Consider the following 20,656-nt stretch of genomic DNA (forward strand, 5'->3'; position numbering starts at 1 on the left):
CGCTGATACAAACTACACCTTGTAAGTAAACACTTCCACATAATGAAATAAAATTGATATTTGGCATTCTTTTTTACTAAGCTTCGAGGGCTCAAACTCTCACCCAACAGAGTGTCAAACAATACAATCTCAAGAATTTCTACGGTCTTTGATCGGCGTAGGAAGAAAGTGAAGTGACATAGTCTTCACATGTGTTCCAATTCCAGCCCCCATGTTCTTGTTGGAGTTGTGACTGTTTTGTTTGCAATTGTGTCCGACTCAAGCGTAACAGGTGGTTCTCGTGGCTTGGGCCTAGGTGGAGGGTGTATTGTGGATTCTACTGGAAATTTTTTTGCATTCATGGTCGATTTTAAAAAAAAAAAAATTATTATTTTTATACAGTTTTGTGATTTCAATCGCTTGCCCCTTGCAATGTCTACCTCCCCTAAGTACTACACATCTACTAAATAAATTCACATATTTATTTATAAAAAGAGGAAAATAAATTAAATCAGGACTCAGATTGGATTTCTTATCTTCTGCATCTGACATGTTTATTGAATAATAATAATAATTTATGAATTATGCATACTAAATATTTTATAAATTTGACGTAATCAATATTCCATGTCTACATACAAAGAAGCATGAATGATGAACATATTATACCATCTTAAAAATATTTATTTTGGTAATGAATCATACGGTGGAAAATTATATTTTATATAATATAAATCGAAAGGAGTATCAAGAAATTTAGAATTGTCATCATTCATTAAATTTGCTTTTACAAGTTTAAGTATAAATTTAAGAGTATATTTGTAATTTGACTTAACGACACACCAAAAGAGACCGTGAAATTTCCATAGTATGCGCTTAGTTAATATAGAAGCAAATATATTTACGAACAAAAGGTTCCATAATCAAACACCCTTCGGTAACTCAATATAGAAATTTATGTAGGTGAAACATGCGAGCAATCGGCAAGTCCGATGGCCTAGATGGCCTAGACGCATATATCAAAAGTGTGCGCATGTGGATGTGTGCGCTCTTTTTTTCCTTTGTCGAAGGGAGGGAAGCACAACCAGAATCATAACAATCTATGAAGTTTGGCTGCTAATCAGCATGATGCAAAAGATGAGGCACGGGAAAACGCAGGTCTCCTGCTGATGCTTTTGGTCTCCTTTTCCTCTTCAGAATCTGCAACACATGCAGCAAGAACCTCGCTTGATGGTGAAGAACAATCACTCTCATTTTTCTCATGGGCAGCAGTGGTTTTGACTTCAAGAACCCAGTCTTCTTCATTATGTGCATCGATTATGATAGAAGCCACAGCAGAAGTTGAAAGAATTTCGCATTCAACTTCCGTTGGTTGAAAAGTTGTGGGCTTTTCATGTGGTTCTTCCTGTTTCAGATAAACGAGATCAAGAAACATATATTTTTGTTTGGAGGCCTGAGTGATCAAGGGATACATTCTTTAGAAAATGCAACATAAACGACAGAGGAATCAACCAAAAGCTTGGCATTGAAACAAAATAGAAGAAAATTTCGTACAATAAAATTTTGAGCACATTGCATCATGGTAAGCTAAGATGAATTTTTGTTAGATACTAGTACCCAAGTACAATTTACTAGACTCGTGTTAGCATGCGAGAAACAGCATCTAATAGAAAGAAAAGTGAGAAAATTGTTGAAACTGAAGTTTGTTCACGCAAATCATGATGCACCGAAAAACAAATAAAAAACTAATGTCACGGATCTTTTACGATTTTCCTCCAATATTTTTATTTCCTAACCTACCTAAACAAAATTCAACTTTTAATTTTATTTAAAAACTTCCACTGAACCTTCTAAAATTTCCCCAAATTTGAGAATAACCCGAAAACATGCTAAATTTTTTTGTATAGTTCGACCATCATTAAATACATTATTCTTAGTTTTGCCATAAAAGTTTACAACATACTTCAATAACTACAGGAATCGATACAAATATTTCCACATTACAACAGACTGGCACTTCATATTATATCCAACAATTTCCATGAATCCTCCAAATAGAATTAGATATTCATGTATTCTCGAAATAGCTAGCATTAACAATTTCTGTAAATTAATTAACCTTATCGAAATATATACCAAAAACAATATATAATACCTTGATTGACACCAGCGGCTCAAAAAGATGAAGACATTCATTACTTGACTTTGCAAAATGACTTGGCTCTAACATGCCCGCAAAAGGTTTCTCCCCACATATACTGGTAGATGTCATGTGAATTTGTTGATCGACAATGGAGTCGAACTTTTTGCCACAACACATGTCTTTCTCGTTAGTTTCCTTCACAAACTCTACGCTATTATCTCCTTTATTCGAATTTTCACCTGGAAGACATATGTTATTACATACAGCAGGAGGATCTTCACCAACATCATCTCCAACTATCCTATATATCAAATTTCGAATATGATCACGTTTTTTGAGAGACACCTCAGCAGGCAGGAATAAGTCCTTATTAAGCTGCATAAACAGATGGATATAGTCAATTTTCCAATATTAGACTAGTTATTTAACTGCATCGAACTCCCATATATAAAATTGATTGATTTAATTCAAAACTTTCTAGGTGGTTCAGTAGCTACAGCTCATAACTAAAGCTAACAAATTGATCTGTAACAAAACATGGGTCTTCCGTTAGTCACTAAAAGGAAACTTTCAACATGTGAGTGAAAAAACACACCAAAAGAGTAAAATATACCAGAAACTTAAAAAAACCCATGAAATCCATTTCAGTCGAGCTTGAAAAGACAGATAGTAAAATTGAATGCCCGAAGTTCCAAGTGAGACAAAGAAACTCACTATGTCAGCATATTTTCTCGTGCTGAAATTAGCAGCCTGTCGAAGAAATAGTTCTGCATAGTGAAGCAAGAAGAGGCCACAATCGAAAAAGTTTTCCTGTTGTGGCAGCTGAAACACAAAAAGATGGAAAGAGAGAAACGGTCAGAACTGTTGATAAATTGCAAATTAAGATGGAACAAAGGTATCAAATTTCCATTTCAATCCAATTCACATGAAAAGTTAGGATCTTAATATTTGTACCAAAAATAAACTGAAAAACATCAATCACCGATGGGAAAATCTCTTACGGTCTTACCTGCTATGAGTTGACGATAAAACCAAAAAAGGCATGAACTATGTAAACGAGATAGCGAATTACATCTAACTACTAGTCATGTATCCATTTTAAAACCAATTTCAAACTTGTCTCCCTCAAAACAATGTGACCCGAAGCGAATGTCCCATCTCATTAGAATTCTGTTAATACTTTATGTTATCCATTGCACAGGAAAACATGGTCATTAAATTTCCTAGCTGGTCCTCGCACTAGTTTTCCTATCCACAATGAAAGATGGTTTAAAGATGTTACTTGTAATCCTCAAAACCTTCAAAACTTAGTTATACAAATGTACTAATATGACAGCTAATAAAATTTATCCAGTACATACTTTTTTTATACAAGACAAACTGCACTTGTGGATTAAGCCAGAAAGAAACAGAACCTGAAGGGCAACAAAAGGTAACTTCGAGAACTTTACTGACACATTGGTCTCTGGTTCATTATGTCGCTCTTTCCATTCTTCCAACAAGTAACTGTCATTTTCAAGATAAGAACACTTGGATAGTTGGATGTATTACATGACTTGGGAAAATAACCAACAAGAAAGCAAAGCCCAATTATCAAATAGGAAAGATTGAAAATATACTGTATAAATATCTGATCACCAACAGATCAGAATTACTATTGTACTCACAGTTGGATCCTCTGGACGAAAAATAAGAATACATGGAGGAGGCCTAGTTTTCAAAATAAAACACACAGATATTAAAAAAAAAGCCCCTTTAACTATTGGATCATTTATTCTTATTTTTTGTCCAGAGTATTCACAGTACATGGGGGAGGCCTAGTTTTCAAAATAAAACATACAATGGATTAGAAATCTAACAGCCCCCATAGTTATAAAATACATGGGTGAGGTCTAGTTTTCAAAATAAAACACAGTGGGATCAGAAATTTAACTACCCCTATAGTTATATCCTGTCACATGGTTCATCAATCTTTTTTCATATGTGTTAACTAAAATAAGGTCCATGTGATGCTATTTTAATTGAATTCATTTGAAACCAAACAATCGAATAAGAATTTATTTAGGAAAAAGACATCTTGGAACATTCATGACAGCAAACGATGTAGGATCACAAGAGAGCATACATGAAGGGGTCGTTTGGTTTGAGGGATAAGGGGGGATAAATTTTTTTATCCTACTTAGTCAGCTGTTTGGTACGCGTGATTATTTAACCTACTCAATCACTCCTATGAATGATTAGGTTATATTAGATAGGTTAAAATAATACCTCCTCACCCCCTAGGATTATTTATCCAACTCTTAATACCTCATATTTTTCCAATTTTACCCTTATCTTATATTCAAACTCACCACCACTTCCCGCCGCCGCCGCCATTACCGCCGCCGGCCGACCACCGCCTGAACTCCGTCCACCGGCCGGCCGCCGCTGACTCCGCCGACCGTTTCCGGCCGCCGCTGACGCCGCCGGCCGTTTTTCTCCGGCCGGCCGTTTGTCGCCGTCACCGTCGCCGCCGCCACTGTCGCCATCGCCGCCGCCGCGAAGGAGAAAGGCAATTTTTTCTTTTCATCAAAAAATTCAAAATTATCCTACACTTAAAAATCTTACCAAACACAATATTATTTTACACCATATATTACAATCAAACCACAATCATTTTCTTTATCATTTACATACTAATCATTAGTTTATCCTATCCTTCAAACCAAACGCAGCCGAAATGAATTTTGCTAGAGAATATTTCAGTTTCCCTCGCAATGACCAGAAATATTTCTTGCAACAGCCATAATGATTCAAGTGGGATAATAATTGCAGAAAACAAGCACCTTATAAACATATTCAATGACTAAGAGTTGTTGAATCGGCCGATTCCCGAGAGGACTGTAAAACCAATCCACCAGTTTCAGGCTGTGGCTTTTGGTTTTCAAAAAACCAAGTTAAAGTTATTCCATGAATGATTGACCATGCTTATCTATCTCAACATTCTTCGATATTCCTCAACTTCAAATATTATTCTCCATTGATGGAAATGTCAAAAGATTCAACTGGTCTACGACATGCAACTAGTTTGTCATAAATATCAAGTACCAGCAACTTACTTTTGAATAAGTTTTTCAAACCCTCTATGGCTTCCCTGGAGAGAATCCATGTGTAAAATGCATGGCATCTCAGATGAGTCATCCATATCGTTTTCTGTAATGGACCCAAATTTCAAACTGAGGAAGTAGCAAAAGTTTAACACAAACTGAAACATAGAATGCAAAGAAATCATGCCTTTACAATTAGCCACTTTCCCAGGATGGCAGATAACAATCAAACTCCAATGAGAACTGCCAAAAGTGGAAAAACCAGTCATGCAGAATAAACCTAAGACCTCAATATTTGACAGCACCTTACGGGATTTATTACCTGAAATTTACAGGAATTAATAAGTAATCTTTTTCAAAAAGATTTACATTTCTAGTCCATTTCCGAACACGCTGAAAAGCTTTTTTTCCATCCCGAGCTCTGGATGGATCCTGATCCAGATCAGCAAGCTTTCGGAAGAAAAATGCGTTGAAAGCATGGAACCTGTGCTGCTCCACTGACATTCTATTTAAAAGATATCTGCAAGGCAGCATGAGACAGTCAATATGCTTTTATTACAAAATTATTTCACGGGTAAGAATCAACAACTCACTGTTCTTGTTTAAGACAACCTGTATAAGATCAATTAAATATGTAGGTGTGGAATTTATATGTGCATATCCTAAGTGATGCATAAGACCAAGAAGAACATAGAAGCCCAAGCCAAAACGTGTTTCACGCAAAGATGTCGGGCTATAAAGATAAATAGATCTTTGGATTGCGAAATATAAGGACAGAAACCCAGCATCACGAGCAGTACTGAACTTTAAAACTAACAATGATATCCAAGTTCCACAAGTACAGAAGGAAAAGAATATGACAATTATCACGCAAAACCGGCAAGTCCCGTTATTGATATACATAACTATGAGTCATCGGGAATTCAACCATACATGAACAACGTACTTAATATAGAAGTCAATAACAGTATCGTTGATGAATGTCATTGGCTGCAACAAATCAACATCCTTCTTACTTATGCAGACAGCATCAGGATCACCTTTTGGATATATTATGCCTTCAAAGGCCATGTCAGAACTATTTACACTGATATTCCAAAAGGCAAAAACAAAAATAAAAACATTTGTCACATTATCAAAGCTTTAAACCAACATAGAAACTGCTAAAGATAATTGAGAAAACAGAATTAACTTCAATTATTAATACAGTCGTAACTGACATGTCATTGGTTGCATGCAATGTTTGATGACCTAGATCATTCGGTAAACGGAAATATTGGTCACTGGTTAACTATTGGATCAACCATTACTCTAAGTGGCATCGAAATTGAAACCATATGCTTGAGATGTTTTATTTCATTTTCTCAATGAATTTATATGCTGGCATAGCCACCATTATCATTCCAACACATCCCGACAACCACACCAATTTTTGTTTTTGATATGCACCTTTCACCTCTTCAAAAAGGCCTTGATGAAAATAAGAGTAAAGCATAAATTGGTTTTTCCTTCAAAGAAGTGAACAAATTTTATGCTATCAAGCCAATGGCTCTTTGGCATTCATAGTTTGACAATTTAGATTGAATGCTTTTACTATAAATACAGGTGTTTTATGCTTGAAATGATTGTTGGCAAAGCCAGACTCTGAGATGGGCTGAAAGATATGGCTCAGAAGTCTCGACTATCCAGTCCAGTCAGGGTTTTTGATCCCTGCCTGTGTGATGCCAACTAGAAGGCAGTGTTTAAAGGGCAGTGTTTAAAGGGCCGAAACCAATCTATCTTTTCCAAAAAGAATGAGGAAAACATATTCCACCAGCCAAATAACTAAAGATAAATTTTGTCAACAAATAACTTACTGCGTAATAGTTTCCCGAGTGGCTTCAAATTTTGGATCCAATAATTTGATCTCTTCCATTTTTTTGGACCACTGAGAGTCACGAACAACAAATTCCAGTTCCAAAATGTCTGCATCTAGAATAGAAAAAGCCTTGAATCTTGGTCAAAAAACAATTCATAGCATGTTGGTGTGATGGTATAAACCAATAATGGAAATGTGCAATAAGGAATCGATATTAGGTCAATCCATTTTAAAAGGCCAGCACCTCAGCTCCAACATGATGTAACTTAAGAGATATGACCTGAGAAATTTGAATGGCGCTACAATATCAATTGCACCAATTTTATAATTTTAAATTTAAATTTCACCTACACACGGGCCTAGTGTGACTCAAATTCAATATTCAAGTAGGCAAGTATAAAGAAGCAACAAACTAACCTAAAATTGGATTAATTGATTGGCTACTAAATTTCACCCATTTTCTCAATTTATGTACGTCATTTCTTCCACAAGGTACATAACAGAATCAACAATGTGATGGACCAATTATGTTGCAGGCGCAAGCTGCCACCATCTCCATGCAATAATGCACCCATCACATTCCATTTACTATGTGCTGGAATTATAATTGTAATGCCTAAAGTAAATATTACAAGTTGTTGATTTAGTAATGGGAGATTACTAAATAATTAATGATTTTTAAAGAGAGAAATATGACATAGTTTGGTCATATGAAGTCCAAATGATTTTATATTTGGATATAACGTAGAACACTCAAAGATATAGATATTTCATGTTTTGAGTTTTGACAGATTTGATCGTTTGACTGGTCCAAAGGGATATACCGGTGTTAAAATGTTAAATATTATATATTATATTATATTATATTATTTTATTAATATAATATAATATAATATTAAAAAAAATAATAATAAAAAGGATAAAGTTGAAACTCACTTGCGTGAGTTTCAATCCTTCCATGGCAACACAGCAGAGCAAACGAGAGATAGGAAGAAAGTTTTCGATTTTATTCTTTTCAATCGTGTGACTTATCGGTTTATCCAATCGACGAACCGACTTCAGTTCTGAGATCGTTGACACGAGGTCTTCGATTTGAGGTATAAATTTCATATTTTTGGTGATGTTTGAAATTCGTCGATTTCTGGAATAAATCCGATAAATTGTCAAATCATACAGAAATTGAAGATTGTTGAATAGTGTATGGTTTTAACGAAGTAGAGAAGATTATTGTGTTTTTGTTTTGAATTATTCTTAATTTATTTTAATTAGGGATTTTTAATGTTTGGATTGAGAGTGGAGAGTTGTTTGTCAGTTGTTATTAATTCTGATTATATATTCGGAGTCTACGAAGTATAGGCTACACGTTGATATAAAGTTTTCGCAATTTGACGGATGTTGTAAAATAGCCTATTATTTGAAGTTAATTAATTAGGGTGTATTTGATGGTAGTATTGTGAATTAAATACACCAGATTATTAAATTGTTGAACAATACGAATTTATAATCGAGTTTTATATTTTGTTGAATTAATTGTTGTTGGGCTATTTGATGTTGTATATTGAGGCTGTTATGATTGTGTTGATACGGTGACAATGATCTGATATTATTGTTGAATTATTTAGATACATCACAAGCATCAGGATCAAAGAAATAGCCAGATTTTATATATACTCGATTATCAGGTACGTGTTGACGTACGAGCATATGTTATTGTTTAGTATTGATGAATACTATTGCGTTGAACGATGATAAATCACTGGAATTGGGTGATTTGATATTATATTTGTTGTTTTTATTATTGTTGATATTGTTGACTATCGTTGTTGGGAGACTTCTCGTTGATGTTGTCACGTTGATGTTTTTCGTTCAACGATATTGCTGTCGCCGGTGTTGGGGTGCGACGTATCGTTGATGTTGTTATTCGTTCGACGATATTGCTGTCGCCGGTGTTGGGGTGCGACGTATCGTCGATGTTGTTGTTCGTTCGACGATATTGCTGTCGCCGGTGTTGGGGTGCGACGTATCGTCGATGTTGTTGTTCGTTCGACGATATTGCTGTCGCCGGTGTTGGGGTGCGACGTATCGTCGATGTTATTGTTGCAGTGTGATGTTGTTGAGGTTGTTGATGGCTGATTGTCCAGAAACGGCAAAAGGGGTATTTCTGTTATCATTTCTGTTATATCTTATGTTGTTGTTAATATAACTGTTATGTATTACGATGATGATTGTTGTATATGCTCACCCTTTGGGGGCTATTTCTGTTGGACAGGTTACAGGACTATGCGTGAGACAGGAAAGTGGTGAAGGACTAGGTGTGTCTAGTCAAATAGTCCTGTAGTTGATAGTAGATAGAGACAGTATATCTTATTGTATTATTTGAGTTGTATGTGTGTATTTATTATACTGTTTCTGCTACACTGACGTAGATAGTGTGGTGATTGCACTATTTTGTCGTATATGCATTATATTATTACGTCGTCGAAAAGAAAAAATTTATGCATATGACGTCACATGTTGCATGATTACGTGGCGAGGTTTGGGGCGCCACATTTGGTGGTATCAGAGCATATGTTAGATGTCTGGGATGGTTAGGAGTTGGATTTGTGACGAGGGAGTTGGATGAAGATATTATCTGCATGTGTCTGTGCATTTGACTTATTATTGGTGATTTCTCGATGTGATTGATTGTTCTTTAGTTGCGTGTGCTTTCGTGTGAAAGGTGTGATGATGATTACTGAATTGTAATTGTTAAATGTTATGATTAACAATTTGATTTCCAGTGATGGCAGCTAGAGAACAGGTACATCCACACGAGGAAACAGAAGAGGTTGACAGTGGGTTTGGACAGATGAATACATTGCCACCTCCTCCTATGGGACAGGCACCTGCAGATCAGCCTTTATTACCTGGTCGGCTTGGTTGCGATTGGCTACATTTCAGCTTTCGAGGAATGTACTGTTGTGGTGGCAGACGACTGAGGCCGGATTGAGAGCTCAGGGCCGTACTGTTGATTGGGATGTGTTTCGATCTCGTTTTCTTGATAAATACTTTTCTATAACAGCCAGACAGAAGAAAGAGAGAGAATTTGAGGATCTGAGACAGGGTGTCTGTTGCTGAGTATAAGACTCGATATTCTGCATTGCTGAAATATGTTCCACATATTGCTACGAATACTCATGCTAAGATGAGGCATTTCTTGAAAGGGTTGAAGTTAGAGTTATTTGATCATGTGCAATCAAATAACCCGGTATCATTTGAGGATGCAGTGACGAGGGCTGAGATGGCTGAGTTGGTGATGCAGGAGTATGGGGCTCAGGGACGATTATCAGAGCCGACTAGAGAGTCATTGCGACCGCAAGGACAGTCTTTTAAATATCAGAAAGGTTCATCTTCTTCTTCAGCATCATCTGGGAAGCGTCGATTTGATTCACGACGTGTTGAGAGTCGTGGGAGCAGTTCTCAGTCTGTTCAGGGGCAGAGAGGGGAGTCCAGAGCAGTGAGATGTTTTCGTTGTGGGGGACCTCATCTGATCAGAGATTGTACACAGACCGAGATCACCTGTTTTGAGTGTGGCGGTGTTGGTCATCTGGCGAGACAGTGTCCTAGTCGTGAGGGACAGCGAGAGCCTAGGAGTGCTAGAGGTAGATCCTCAGAGAGAGGAGGACGACAGCCTCAGCAGTTTACACCACGACCTTCTGGAGGACAGCCACGTATGCAGGGAGCTGGTCCGTCTCAGGCACAGGTGTATGCTTTGACACGAGAACAGGCAGAGGAGGCACGAGAGGAGATGATAGCGGGTAAGTGTTATTTATGTTCTTATCCTGCTTATATTCTTATTGATACTGGTGCGTCGCATACATTTATATCGAAGAGGTTTGTGGTTGAGCATCATATGCGCTCGTCTCCATTGTCTATGCCTCTTTCTGTTTCGACACCCTCTGGAGTTGATATATCAGTTGTATCGATGATATCAGATGGTATTATTTCTTACGAGGGCTATGAGCTGAGATCTGATATGATTATTCTAGAGATGACTGATTTTGATTGTATTGTGGGAATTAATGTGCTGAGGAAATATTGTGCGACAGTTGATTGTTATCAGCGGGTGGTTTTTATACAGATGAGAAAGAGCGTTGGAAATTTTATGGGAAGGGTTCTCGTCCCCGTGTTCCGTTGGTATCTGCTATCCGGATGTCTCGGTTATTGGAACATGGACATGAGGGTTATATTATTTATGCTGTAGATGTGACAGAGAAGAAGAAGGAGGTGGGAATAGATGAGATACCTATAGTTGCTGAGTTTGCCGATGTATTTCCTGATGAGATTCCAGGCTTCCCACCAGCTCGTGAGGTGGAGTTTGGGATCGAGTTGATGCCAGGTACTTCCCCTATTTCTCGTACTCCTTACAGAATGGCACCAGCAGAGTTGAAAGCCCAGTTGCAGGACTTGCTGGACAAGGGATACATTCGCCCTAGTGTATCGCCTTGGGGTGCACCAGTTTTATTTGTGAAAAAGAAAGATGGAACGATGCGACTTTGTATTGACTATCGACAGCTGAATAAGGTAACGATTAAGAATAAATATCCTCTCCCTCGTATTGATGATTTGTTTGATCAGTTCCAGGGAACCTCGGTATATTCGATGATTGATTTGAGGTCAGGATATCATCAGATACGGGTTAGAGAGGAGGATATTCAGAAGACAGCATTCAGGACTAGATATGGGCATTACGAGTTTTTAGTTATGCCGTTTGGGTTGACGAATGCTCCAGCTGTGTTCATGCGTTTGATGAATAGGGTATTTCAGCCTTATCTCGATCGATTTGTTATTGTGTTTATTGATGATATATTGATATATTCCAGGAGTGAGACTGAGCATGCAGGGCACTTGCGTTCAGTGTTACAGGTGTTGCGAGATAGACAGTTGTATGCCAAACTCAGTAAGTGTGAGTTTTGGTTGGATCGAGTGGTCTTCTTGGGTCATGTTATATCGAGAGATGGGATTTCTGTTGATCCAACGAAGGTCGAAGCCGTGTTACAGTGGTCTTCACCTACATCTGTACCTGAGATTCGTAGTTTCTTGGGTTTAGCAGGTTATTATCGTCGATTTATCGAGGGATTTTCAAAGATTGCTAGACCTTTGACACAGTTGACCCAGAAAGGTGTGCGATTTCAGTGGTCTGAAGCATGTGAGAGGAGTTTTCAGGAGTTGAAACACCGACTGACGACTGCACCGATGTTATCAATCCCTACAGAAAATGAGAGGTTTGTTGTTTATACTGATGCATCATTACATGGTTTGGGATGTGTTTTGATGCAGGATCAACATGTTGTGGCATATGCCTCAAGACAGCTGAAACCACACGAAACAAGGTACCCCGTGCATGACTTGGAGTTAGCAGCCATTATCTTTGCCTTGAAGATATGGCGACACTATTTATATGGTACCTCGTTTACGATTTATACTGATCATAAGAGCTTGAGATTTCTGTTTACACAGACCGAGTTGAATATGAGACAGAGACGATGGCTAGATTTGCTGAAAGATTATGATTGTGAGATTGAATATCATCCTGGTCGAGCCAATCTTACAGCTGATGCATTGAGCCGTAAAGTGAGTTGTACTGCAGAGGATGTGAGTAGTTTATCAGCTATGATGATGTCTTGTTGTTCCTTGGGATATGATTTTGATATCTCGACGACTCCTATCCAGGTATCTACCTTATTAGCTGAACCTGATATATATGGTTGTATTCGTGATGCACATATGACAGATGAGAGAGTTCAGCGATGGAAGGAGTTGGCTTCTCGGAAACAAGATACTCGTTTTAGAGTGGCTGATGATGGCAGTTTGAGGATGAATGATAGATGGGTAGTTCCTGATATATCTGAGTTGCGCCAGGGCCTGTTGCGGCGTGCACATTGTAGTCGATATTCTATCCACCCTGGTGGCAAGAAGATGTATAAGGATCTACGCTCTCAGTTTTGGTGGAAAGGAATGAAACGTGATGTGATTGATTTTGTACGTCGATGTCTCAATTGTCAACAAATCAAAGCTGAGAGGAGAAGGCCGGGAGGTGAATTGAGGAGTTTAGAAGTACCGACTTGGAAATGAGAGCACATATCGATGGATTTTGTGACTCATTTGCCAAGAAGCACTGGAACTATTGATGCTATTTGGGTGATTGTTGATCGATTGACGAAAGTTGCACATTTTATACCCTATAGCATGAGTAGTACGTATTTGACGATGGCACAGTTGTATATACGAGAGATCGTACGGTTGCATGGGATTCCAGTGTCTATTATATCTGCTAGAGATCCTCGATTTACTTCTCATTTTTGGGAAGGATTGCAGACTGCGATGGGGACAGAGTTGAGATTGAGTACAGCTTATCATCCTCAGACAAATGGTCAGACTGAGCGTACTATTCAGACACTTGAGGATATGTTGCGTGCTTATGTTATGGATTTTAAATCTGTTTGGCAGTCATCTATTCCACTGGTAGAGTTTGCGTATAACAATAGTTATCAGAGTAGTATTCAGATGGCTCCGTTTGAGGCATTGTATGGGATACGTTGTAGATCTCCGTTATACTGGGATGATGTTGATCGAGCTGCGGTTACCGGTCCTGATATGATTCATGAGAAGGAACAGAAAGTAAAGTCGATACAGCAGCGATTGAAAGCAGCTGGCCGCCAATGCCAATAAAAGACGAAGACCCTTAGAGTTTCAGCAGGGCGATCGAGTATTTCTGAAAGTGTCTCCTTTTCATGGTACAGTACGATTTGGTATGAAAGGAAAGTTGGCACCGAGATATGTTGGACCGTATGAGATATTGCAGCGGATAGGCACTTTGGCTTATCGATTGGCTCTACCTCCATCTTTATCTAGTATTCATGATGTGTTTCATGTGTCGATGTTACGGAAGTATGAGCCTGACCCTTCACATGTGTTGGATATTTCTGAGATTCAGTTAGATCCTGATGTGTCTTATGTTGAGAGACCAGTTTGTATTTTGGATCGATCTGAACGGAAGCTTCATAGTAAGCTTATACCGATGGTGAAGGTTCAGTGGGAGCATAAAGGTGTCGAAGAGGCCACTTGGGAGACAGAGCGACATACGAGGGAGCTCTACCCCTACTTATTCTGATGGTATGACATATCTGTTATTTATGCATTTTATTACTGCTGTTGATTAATTTCGGGGTCGAAATTCATTTAAGGGGGGTAGAAATGTAATGCCTAAAGTAAATATTACAAGTTGTTGATTTAGTAATGGGAGATTACTAAATAATTAATGATTTTTAAAGAGAGAAATATGACATAGTTTGGTCATATGAAGTCCAAATGATTTTATATTTGGATATAACGTAGAACACTCAAAGATATAGATATTTCATGTTTTGAGTTTTGACAGATTTGATCGTTTGACTGGTCCAAAGGGATATACCGGTGTTAAAATGTTAAATATTATATATTATATTATATTATATTATTTTATTAATATAATATAATATAATATTAAAAAAAAAAAAAAGGATAAAGTATCCTTCCATGGCAACACAGCAGAGCAAACGAGAGATAGGAAGAAAGTTTTCGATTTTATTCTTTTCAATCGTGTGACTTATCGGTTTATCCAATCGACGAACCGACTTCAGTTCTGGGATCGTTGACACGAGGTCTTTGATTTGAGGTATAAATTTCGTATTTTTGGTGATGTTTGAAATTCGTCGATTTCTGGAATAAATACGATAAATTGTCAAATCATACAGAAATTGAAGATTGTTGAATAGTGTATGGTTTTAACGAAGTAGAGAAGATTATTGTGTTTTTGTTTTGAATTATTCCTTATTTATTTTAATTAGGGATTTTTAATGTTTGGATTGAGAGTGGAGAGTTGTTTGTCAGTTGTTATTAATTCTGATTATATATTCGGAGTCTACGAAGTATAGGCTACACGTTGATATAAAGTTTTCGCAATTGGACGGATGTTGTAAAATAGCCTATTATTTGAAGTTAATTAATTAGGGTGTATTTGATGGTAGTATTGTGAATTAAATGCACCAGATTATTAAATTGTTGAACAATACGAATTTATAATCGAGTTTTATATTTTGTTGAATTAATTGTTGTTGGGCTATTTGATGTTGTATATTGAGGCTGTTATGATTGTGTTGATACGGTGACAATGATCTGATATTATTGTTGAATTATTTAGATACATCACAAGCATCAGGATCAAAGAAATAGCCAGATTTTATATATACTCGATTATCAGGTACGTGTTGACGTACGAGCATATGTTATTGTTTAGTATTGATGAATACTATTGCGTTGAACTATGATAAATCACTGGAATTGGGTGATTTGATATTATATTTGTTGTTTTTATTATTGTTGATATTGTTGACTATCGTTGTTGGGAGACTTCTCGTTGATGTTGTCACGTTGATGTTTTTCGTTCAACGATATTGCTGTCGCCGGTGTTGGGGTGCGACGTATCGTTGATGTTGTTATTCGTTCGACGATATTGCTGTCGCCGGTGTTGGGGTGCGACGTATCGTCGATGTTGTTGTTCGTTCGACGATATTGCTGTCGCCGGTGTTGGGGTGCGACGTATCGTCGATGTTATTGTTGCAGTGTGATGTTGTTGAGGTTGTTGATGGCTGATTGTCCAGAAACGGCAAAGGGGTATTTCTGTTATCATTTCAGTTATATCTTATGTTGTTGTTAATATAACTGTTATGTATTACGATGATGATTGTTGTATATGCTCACCCTTTGGGGGCTATTTCTGTTGGACAGGTTACAGGACTATGCGTGAGACAGGATAGTGGTGAAGGACTAGGTGTGTCTAGTCAAATAGTCCTGTAGTTGATAGTAGATAGAGACAGTATATCTTATTGTATTATTTGAGTTGTATGTGTGTATTTATTATACTGTTTCTGCTACACTGACGTAGATAGTGTGGTGATTGCACTATTTTGTCGTATATGCATTATATTATTACGTCGTCGAAAAAAAAAAATTTATGCATATGACGTCACATGTTGCATGATTACGTGGCGAGGTTTGGGGCGCCACAATAATGGTCTCTTAAAGCAACGCACCATCATTATAAAATACAAGTCAGATTCTTCAATCTGACTTCCCATAGAAAACACCATCCCATTATCCAAAAATATATGTGTCATGACTATTTATTGGCTTGATGGTCAACCTCTCATAAGTATGTTTTCCTGACTGCAAAACCTGGATAAATCAGAAAGCTAGAAGAATTTAAATCACATCCCAAGTGATGAGGCTAGCATAACATTTACATTTTACGCCAGAGCGGAACCTTCTGGAAGAAGGAAAAGAATTTCAAGTTGCGAAAGCCCTGCCCAATTGCCACCTCAGATAAAACAAAATGCCTAAATTTGTTCCATATTTGGAATGGCCAAAACCAGAGCAAGTGACACTCAAAAATTTAAAGGAATAATTTGAAAGCCTTGCTCCTCCTACAAGGAATTCAAAGATGAAAAGACACTGAATGCATATTCTTGAATCACACCCAAGTTAGAGACACTTCAGTCAAAGAAAGGTAACCATTAACCAACAGTCTCTCACAGATCAAAATTAAAAACAAAAAACGACATTGATGAAATAATAAATTAAGGTCCAGAACACATCACATTACATGATTTCACACACCTTACCATGAGCACAGACTTAATATTCAGAGTAACTGATTCAAAGAAACATTCAATCCTCGAGCTGTGAGAAATGCAGAGAAACTAAATGTTTAAAACATCAATTAGAATTCATTGTGAGCAAACCTGAATTGAAACTACAATCTTCAGATACATTGGCATCCCTAGATTTGAATTGAAGGTTCACAAAATCTGCTTCCACCTGTATGTTGCATTGCCAACAAAAATCACGCTGATAAAGGAAGCTCGACCAGTTTTACAGGTCTAGGGAGAAGTCAAGGTAAAATTAAATTTGAGATGGTTAATTATCCTCACACTTTCACGTGGACGGTGCTCAATTTTCATGATATCATTTATCGACCATTCAAAACAATGATGACTTTTTTCTTTGAAAAGAAATGATCCATTCAGTTTGATACAACTTTGGGAAAATTATAAGATTTACTCAGATATTTAACATAATTGGGAGCAACGACAACCACTGCTTCCTGCAAAACATTACAAAAGGTAATGCCGATATCAAACTATTAAGCCATTATTCGAACACACACGCAGAGAAGAGGTTTTGCATACATTCATTCCTAAAGTAACAGAACTAATTTACTTAGCATGGAACATTGGTATTACAGAGGAAACAATAGAGAGTTTAAGACTCAGAAGTTCCAAAAACTCCTGATATACCGAAACTTTACAAGTTCCACGTCCTCTAAGTAATATAGCTTAACCAAAAATAAAGACGTGCATTTGTGTGCTTACACAATCATTCACGTCGTTGACATGCTCTGGTGATATTTCTTCAACTGAACCTGCAAAGACCAAGAAACTTAGAAATTGTACTGGTTCCTGAAATGGAAATAAAATTAACCAAATAAATGCTTGAAACTAATCCAGTCATCCAGTTAAGCAAGTTACCTCCATTTTCTTCTAAATTAAATGATTTAATTTCCATCATTTCACCATCAATAGAATTTCGACAAAGTGCCTTGTTCTACAAGGAAATAAATAAATTCATCTTTGATAAAATTGTCAATGCGAAAAAAGTCAAATATAATTTGATCCAATGAAAAAGCTATTTAAATCTTTACATGCTTCTTGCCAGCTCCTTTTCCATATCCACGAGATTTTCCTTCACCAGAAAAGAGTTCAGAATTGTGATGATTTTGAGAACGTAAGGACAGCAATCTACAGTTCGGAGAATCATGCAATGTCGAAACATCAGAAGTAATAGTTTCATCTTTCAAAAAATCATCACTAACATCAACAGTTGATGGTTTTGTCCCAGAATTGTGTTGTGAAGTCATGGTTCCTCGGGTAACTGCAAAAATTGAACAAGAATTCCACAACAATGATTTTCAATGACGCATCAAATTGAACTGAAAACGAGAAAAACAAAATTGTACAAAACAACTCTCAAAAAATAAAAACAAAAGAATAATTGAAATGCAATTCTATTTTTTCTGTACGCCAATAGATTTTCCCGCTACATGAATTCAATATCTTCAGGATTTACGTAATTGAAGTAATGAATTTCGGATGCACGAGTTTAAATCCATTTGACTTGTTTATAATCTCAGATTCCCCACTACTCAATATTAGCTCTTGCATTAGTAACATAGTTGATTTCAAACACAGACAAATCATTACCAGCGTCCTTCAAAATTCAAACTTAAAAGCATCACTCCAAATTAACTCCCGCCATCCAAACCCACAGCCAGACAAATCAAATCCCCCCGTCCAAAAGCAACCTATACATCAGCCTCCAACTAAAGAAACCCCGTAACATTCTCTAACACAGTATCAAAAACATTAGCCCCCTTCAGTCAATGAACTTAGCGTGCATGACACACTCGCCGAAGAATCTACATAATCTAAGGATGTGGGCTTACAGAGAGATAAGAAATCGTATTTGTCGACGGGATGATGATGCTGAGCGTGTTTCCTGGAACGGGTTTTATTTTCAAATTTAGATAGTGTACGGTAAGAATCCACCTCGACGCGCTCGTCATCTTCGGCGAATTCGAACACCGAAAATTTATTTTTACTGTTCCCGCCGCCTTGATCGCCACGGCCGGTAGTCCGTTCGCCGCTTGCAACGGCGCACAAAGGCTGTTGGTTTTTTACATTTCTCATTTTGCGCATTGTGATTCATCAAACTTTGGCATACGTTTAGTACTTTGGTGAGTGATTATTTAACACCAACGTCTAGAAAGAAAAATATATAATTTTGTTGGAGATATTTAAAAAAAAAAAACTATATTAAATTTAAAAAATTCTAGAAATACAATTTCAAGTTCTTTGCTAATTAATTAATTAAAATACATATTTGATAAATATTTTTCTTTATTATAATAGAATATATTTATTTTATAAATTTTTTGGATTTCTTTTGTTATGATATTGTTGAAGAAGTAATCGAACAAGAAAAGAAATACAAATTTCTTAATATCCTTGCGTTTTATAATGAAATCGAAGAAAATTATTTATAAAATTTCAAGAAAGTTTAGGTTTTTGTTTCAACAAGTCAAGAAAATGATTTGAAAAAATTATCAAATTTAATAGAATGGGGTTTTTTTTTAAGTATCAGAAAAGAAAGAATAAATTTTGCCAAGGTAAATAATTTAATTTTGGGTATCTAAGTGGGGTGTATTTGTAAAAGTCTAAATTGAATATATCTGGACTTTTAAAATCTACAAAAGTCATTAAAAGTCAATAAATCTTATGCATTCAATACACCGTCCTAAATGTTTTCTAACAAATTATAAAAAAATATTGAGATATATATAATAAAATAAACAAAATCCTCATTAGTATTTCAAAATCCAATTTTCTTGAAATCGCAAAACGTCTCGAGAATTGACAAACATGGTGGGGAATGTGATTACATTTTGTATTAGATTTTACTCATTTTTTTCTACGGATGGGATGGCAATTGAGGAGAGGTGGAAGGGACGGGAATGTCTTCTGTTCGTTCGATCCTACCTGGGGCAGTGTCCCACAGGATTTAGATATTCCAAATTTAGCCGCATTTGTGATTTAAAAAAAATAGTGGACCTCATATACTTGTGGCTAAATCTGGACCCTTGATCTACACATGAGAGTACTGCTCCTACATGGAAGGTGAAATATTCTCATGTCTTCCATATAATATGATATTCTCTATTTAATCTCCATAGAAAAAAAAACATATGATGGGGCAATTTCAAATTATACTCTTTTGATATGTTTACGATTTGAATCAATCACTGTAATATAAATAAAGATCTAAAACCTTAAATTAAGATTGAACTTACAGATTTGATCGATGACTATATATATTTCGCCGATGACTATATATATTTCGCCGACAAAAAATCCTATGAAGTTTGTCAGTTTATTGCACGCCATGATCACCTCGAGCTGAATTCGGACGCCTCAAGTAAATGACTGCTTTTGCCTTGCAAGTTAGCTCACAAAGTGACGATGAAAACTCTCCCAATTTGGTCCATATTCTAAGCCTCGGCTGGAATATGTAATGCTTCGTCTGCCCATTGACTGCCTCTTCAACTTCTCAGCCTATTGTCTCATAAAGGAACCGCATCCTACGAGTCTTGTTTTGTGACTTGTATGCCGCCCCATTGTTGGCTTCCCTTAATCAATCTGACCATGTCGAATGCTTTCCAAGGATATTTCCAAGACGAGTGATGCTATTACATATACATTAATATTAATATTTGTACATTAATTTGTACAACATAAAAAATCAAATATGTCAAAATCTCATCAAATATTTAATACAAAATTTCGAAATATAATGATTGTAAATATTATTGTAAGGATATATTTGTTGTATTTTTGACATTATTTTTTTAAGACATTGGTTACCTTTTCAAACCGAGATTCTACTCAACTAGAACAT

General features: G+C 36.6%; 1 protein-coding gene across 3 annotated transcripts; it reads right to left on the reverse strand.

Annotated features, from left to right (window-relative positions):
* Positions 1-876: 876 nt before the first annotated feature.
* LOC140826949 (probable ubiquitin-like-specific protease 2B) lies at positions 877-20,448 on the reverse strand. Of its 3 annotated transcripts, none has more exons than XM_073189509.1 (14): positions 20,052-20,448; positions 17,847-18,076; positions 17,674-17,749; positions 17,518-17,567; positions 16,888-16,963; positions 7,065-7,179; positions 6,155-6,295; positions 5,531-5,728; positions 5,396-5,451; positions 5,221-5,314; positions 3,538-3,628; positions 2,837-2,944; positions 2,135-2,497; positions 877-1,384 (listed from the first exon to the last, which is right to left on the reverse strand). In XM_073189509.1, exons 1-14 carry the CDS (start codon positions 20,143-20,145, stop codon positions 1,100-1,102), a joined length of 1,977 nt encoding a protein of 658 aa, XP_073045610.1. In that variant the 5' UTR covers positions 20,146-20,448; the 3' UTR covers positions 877-1,099. The 3 variants fall into 3 exon arrangements, with proteins under 3 accessions (XP_073045610.1, XP_073045609.1, XP_073045608.1); XM_073189508.1 differs by lacking the exon at positions 20,052-20,448 and adding an exon at positions 18,648-18,932 and having other exon boundaries at positions 7,065-7,173; XM_073189507.1 differs by lacking the exon at positions 20,052-20,448 and adding an exon at positions 18,648-18,932 and having other exon boundaries at positions 878-1,384.
* Positions 20,449-20,656: the final 208 nt, after the last annotated feature.

The sequence above is a fragment of the Primulina eburnea genome, chromosome 3 (assembly GCF_022965805.1).
Source record: "Primulina eburnea isolate SZY01 chromosome 3, ASM2296580v1, whole genome shotgun sequence".
Lineage (NCBI taxonomy): Eukaryota > Viridiplantae > Streptophyta > Magnoliopsida > Lamiales > Gesneriaceae > Primulina > Primulina eburnea.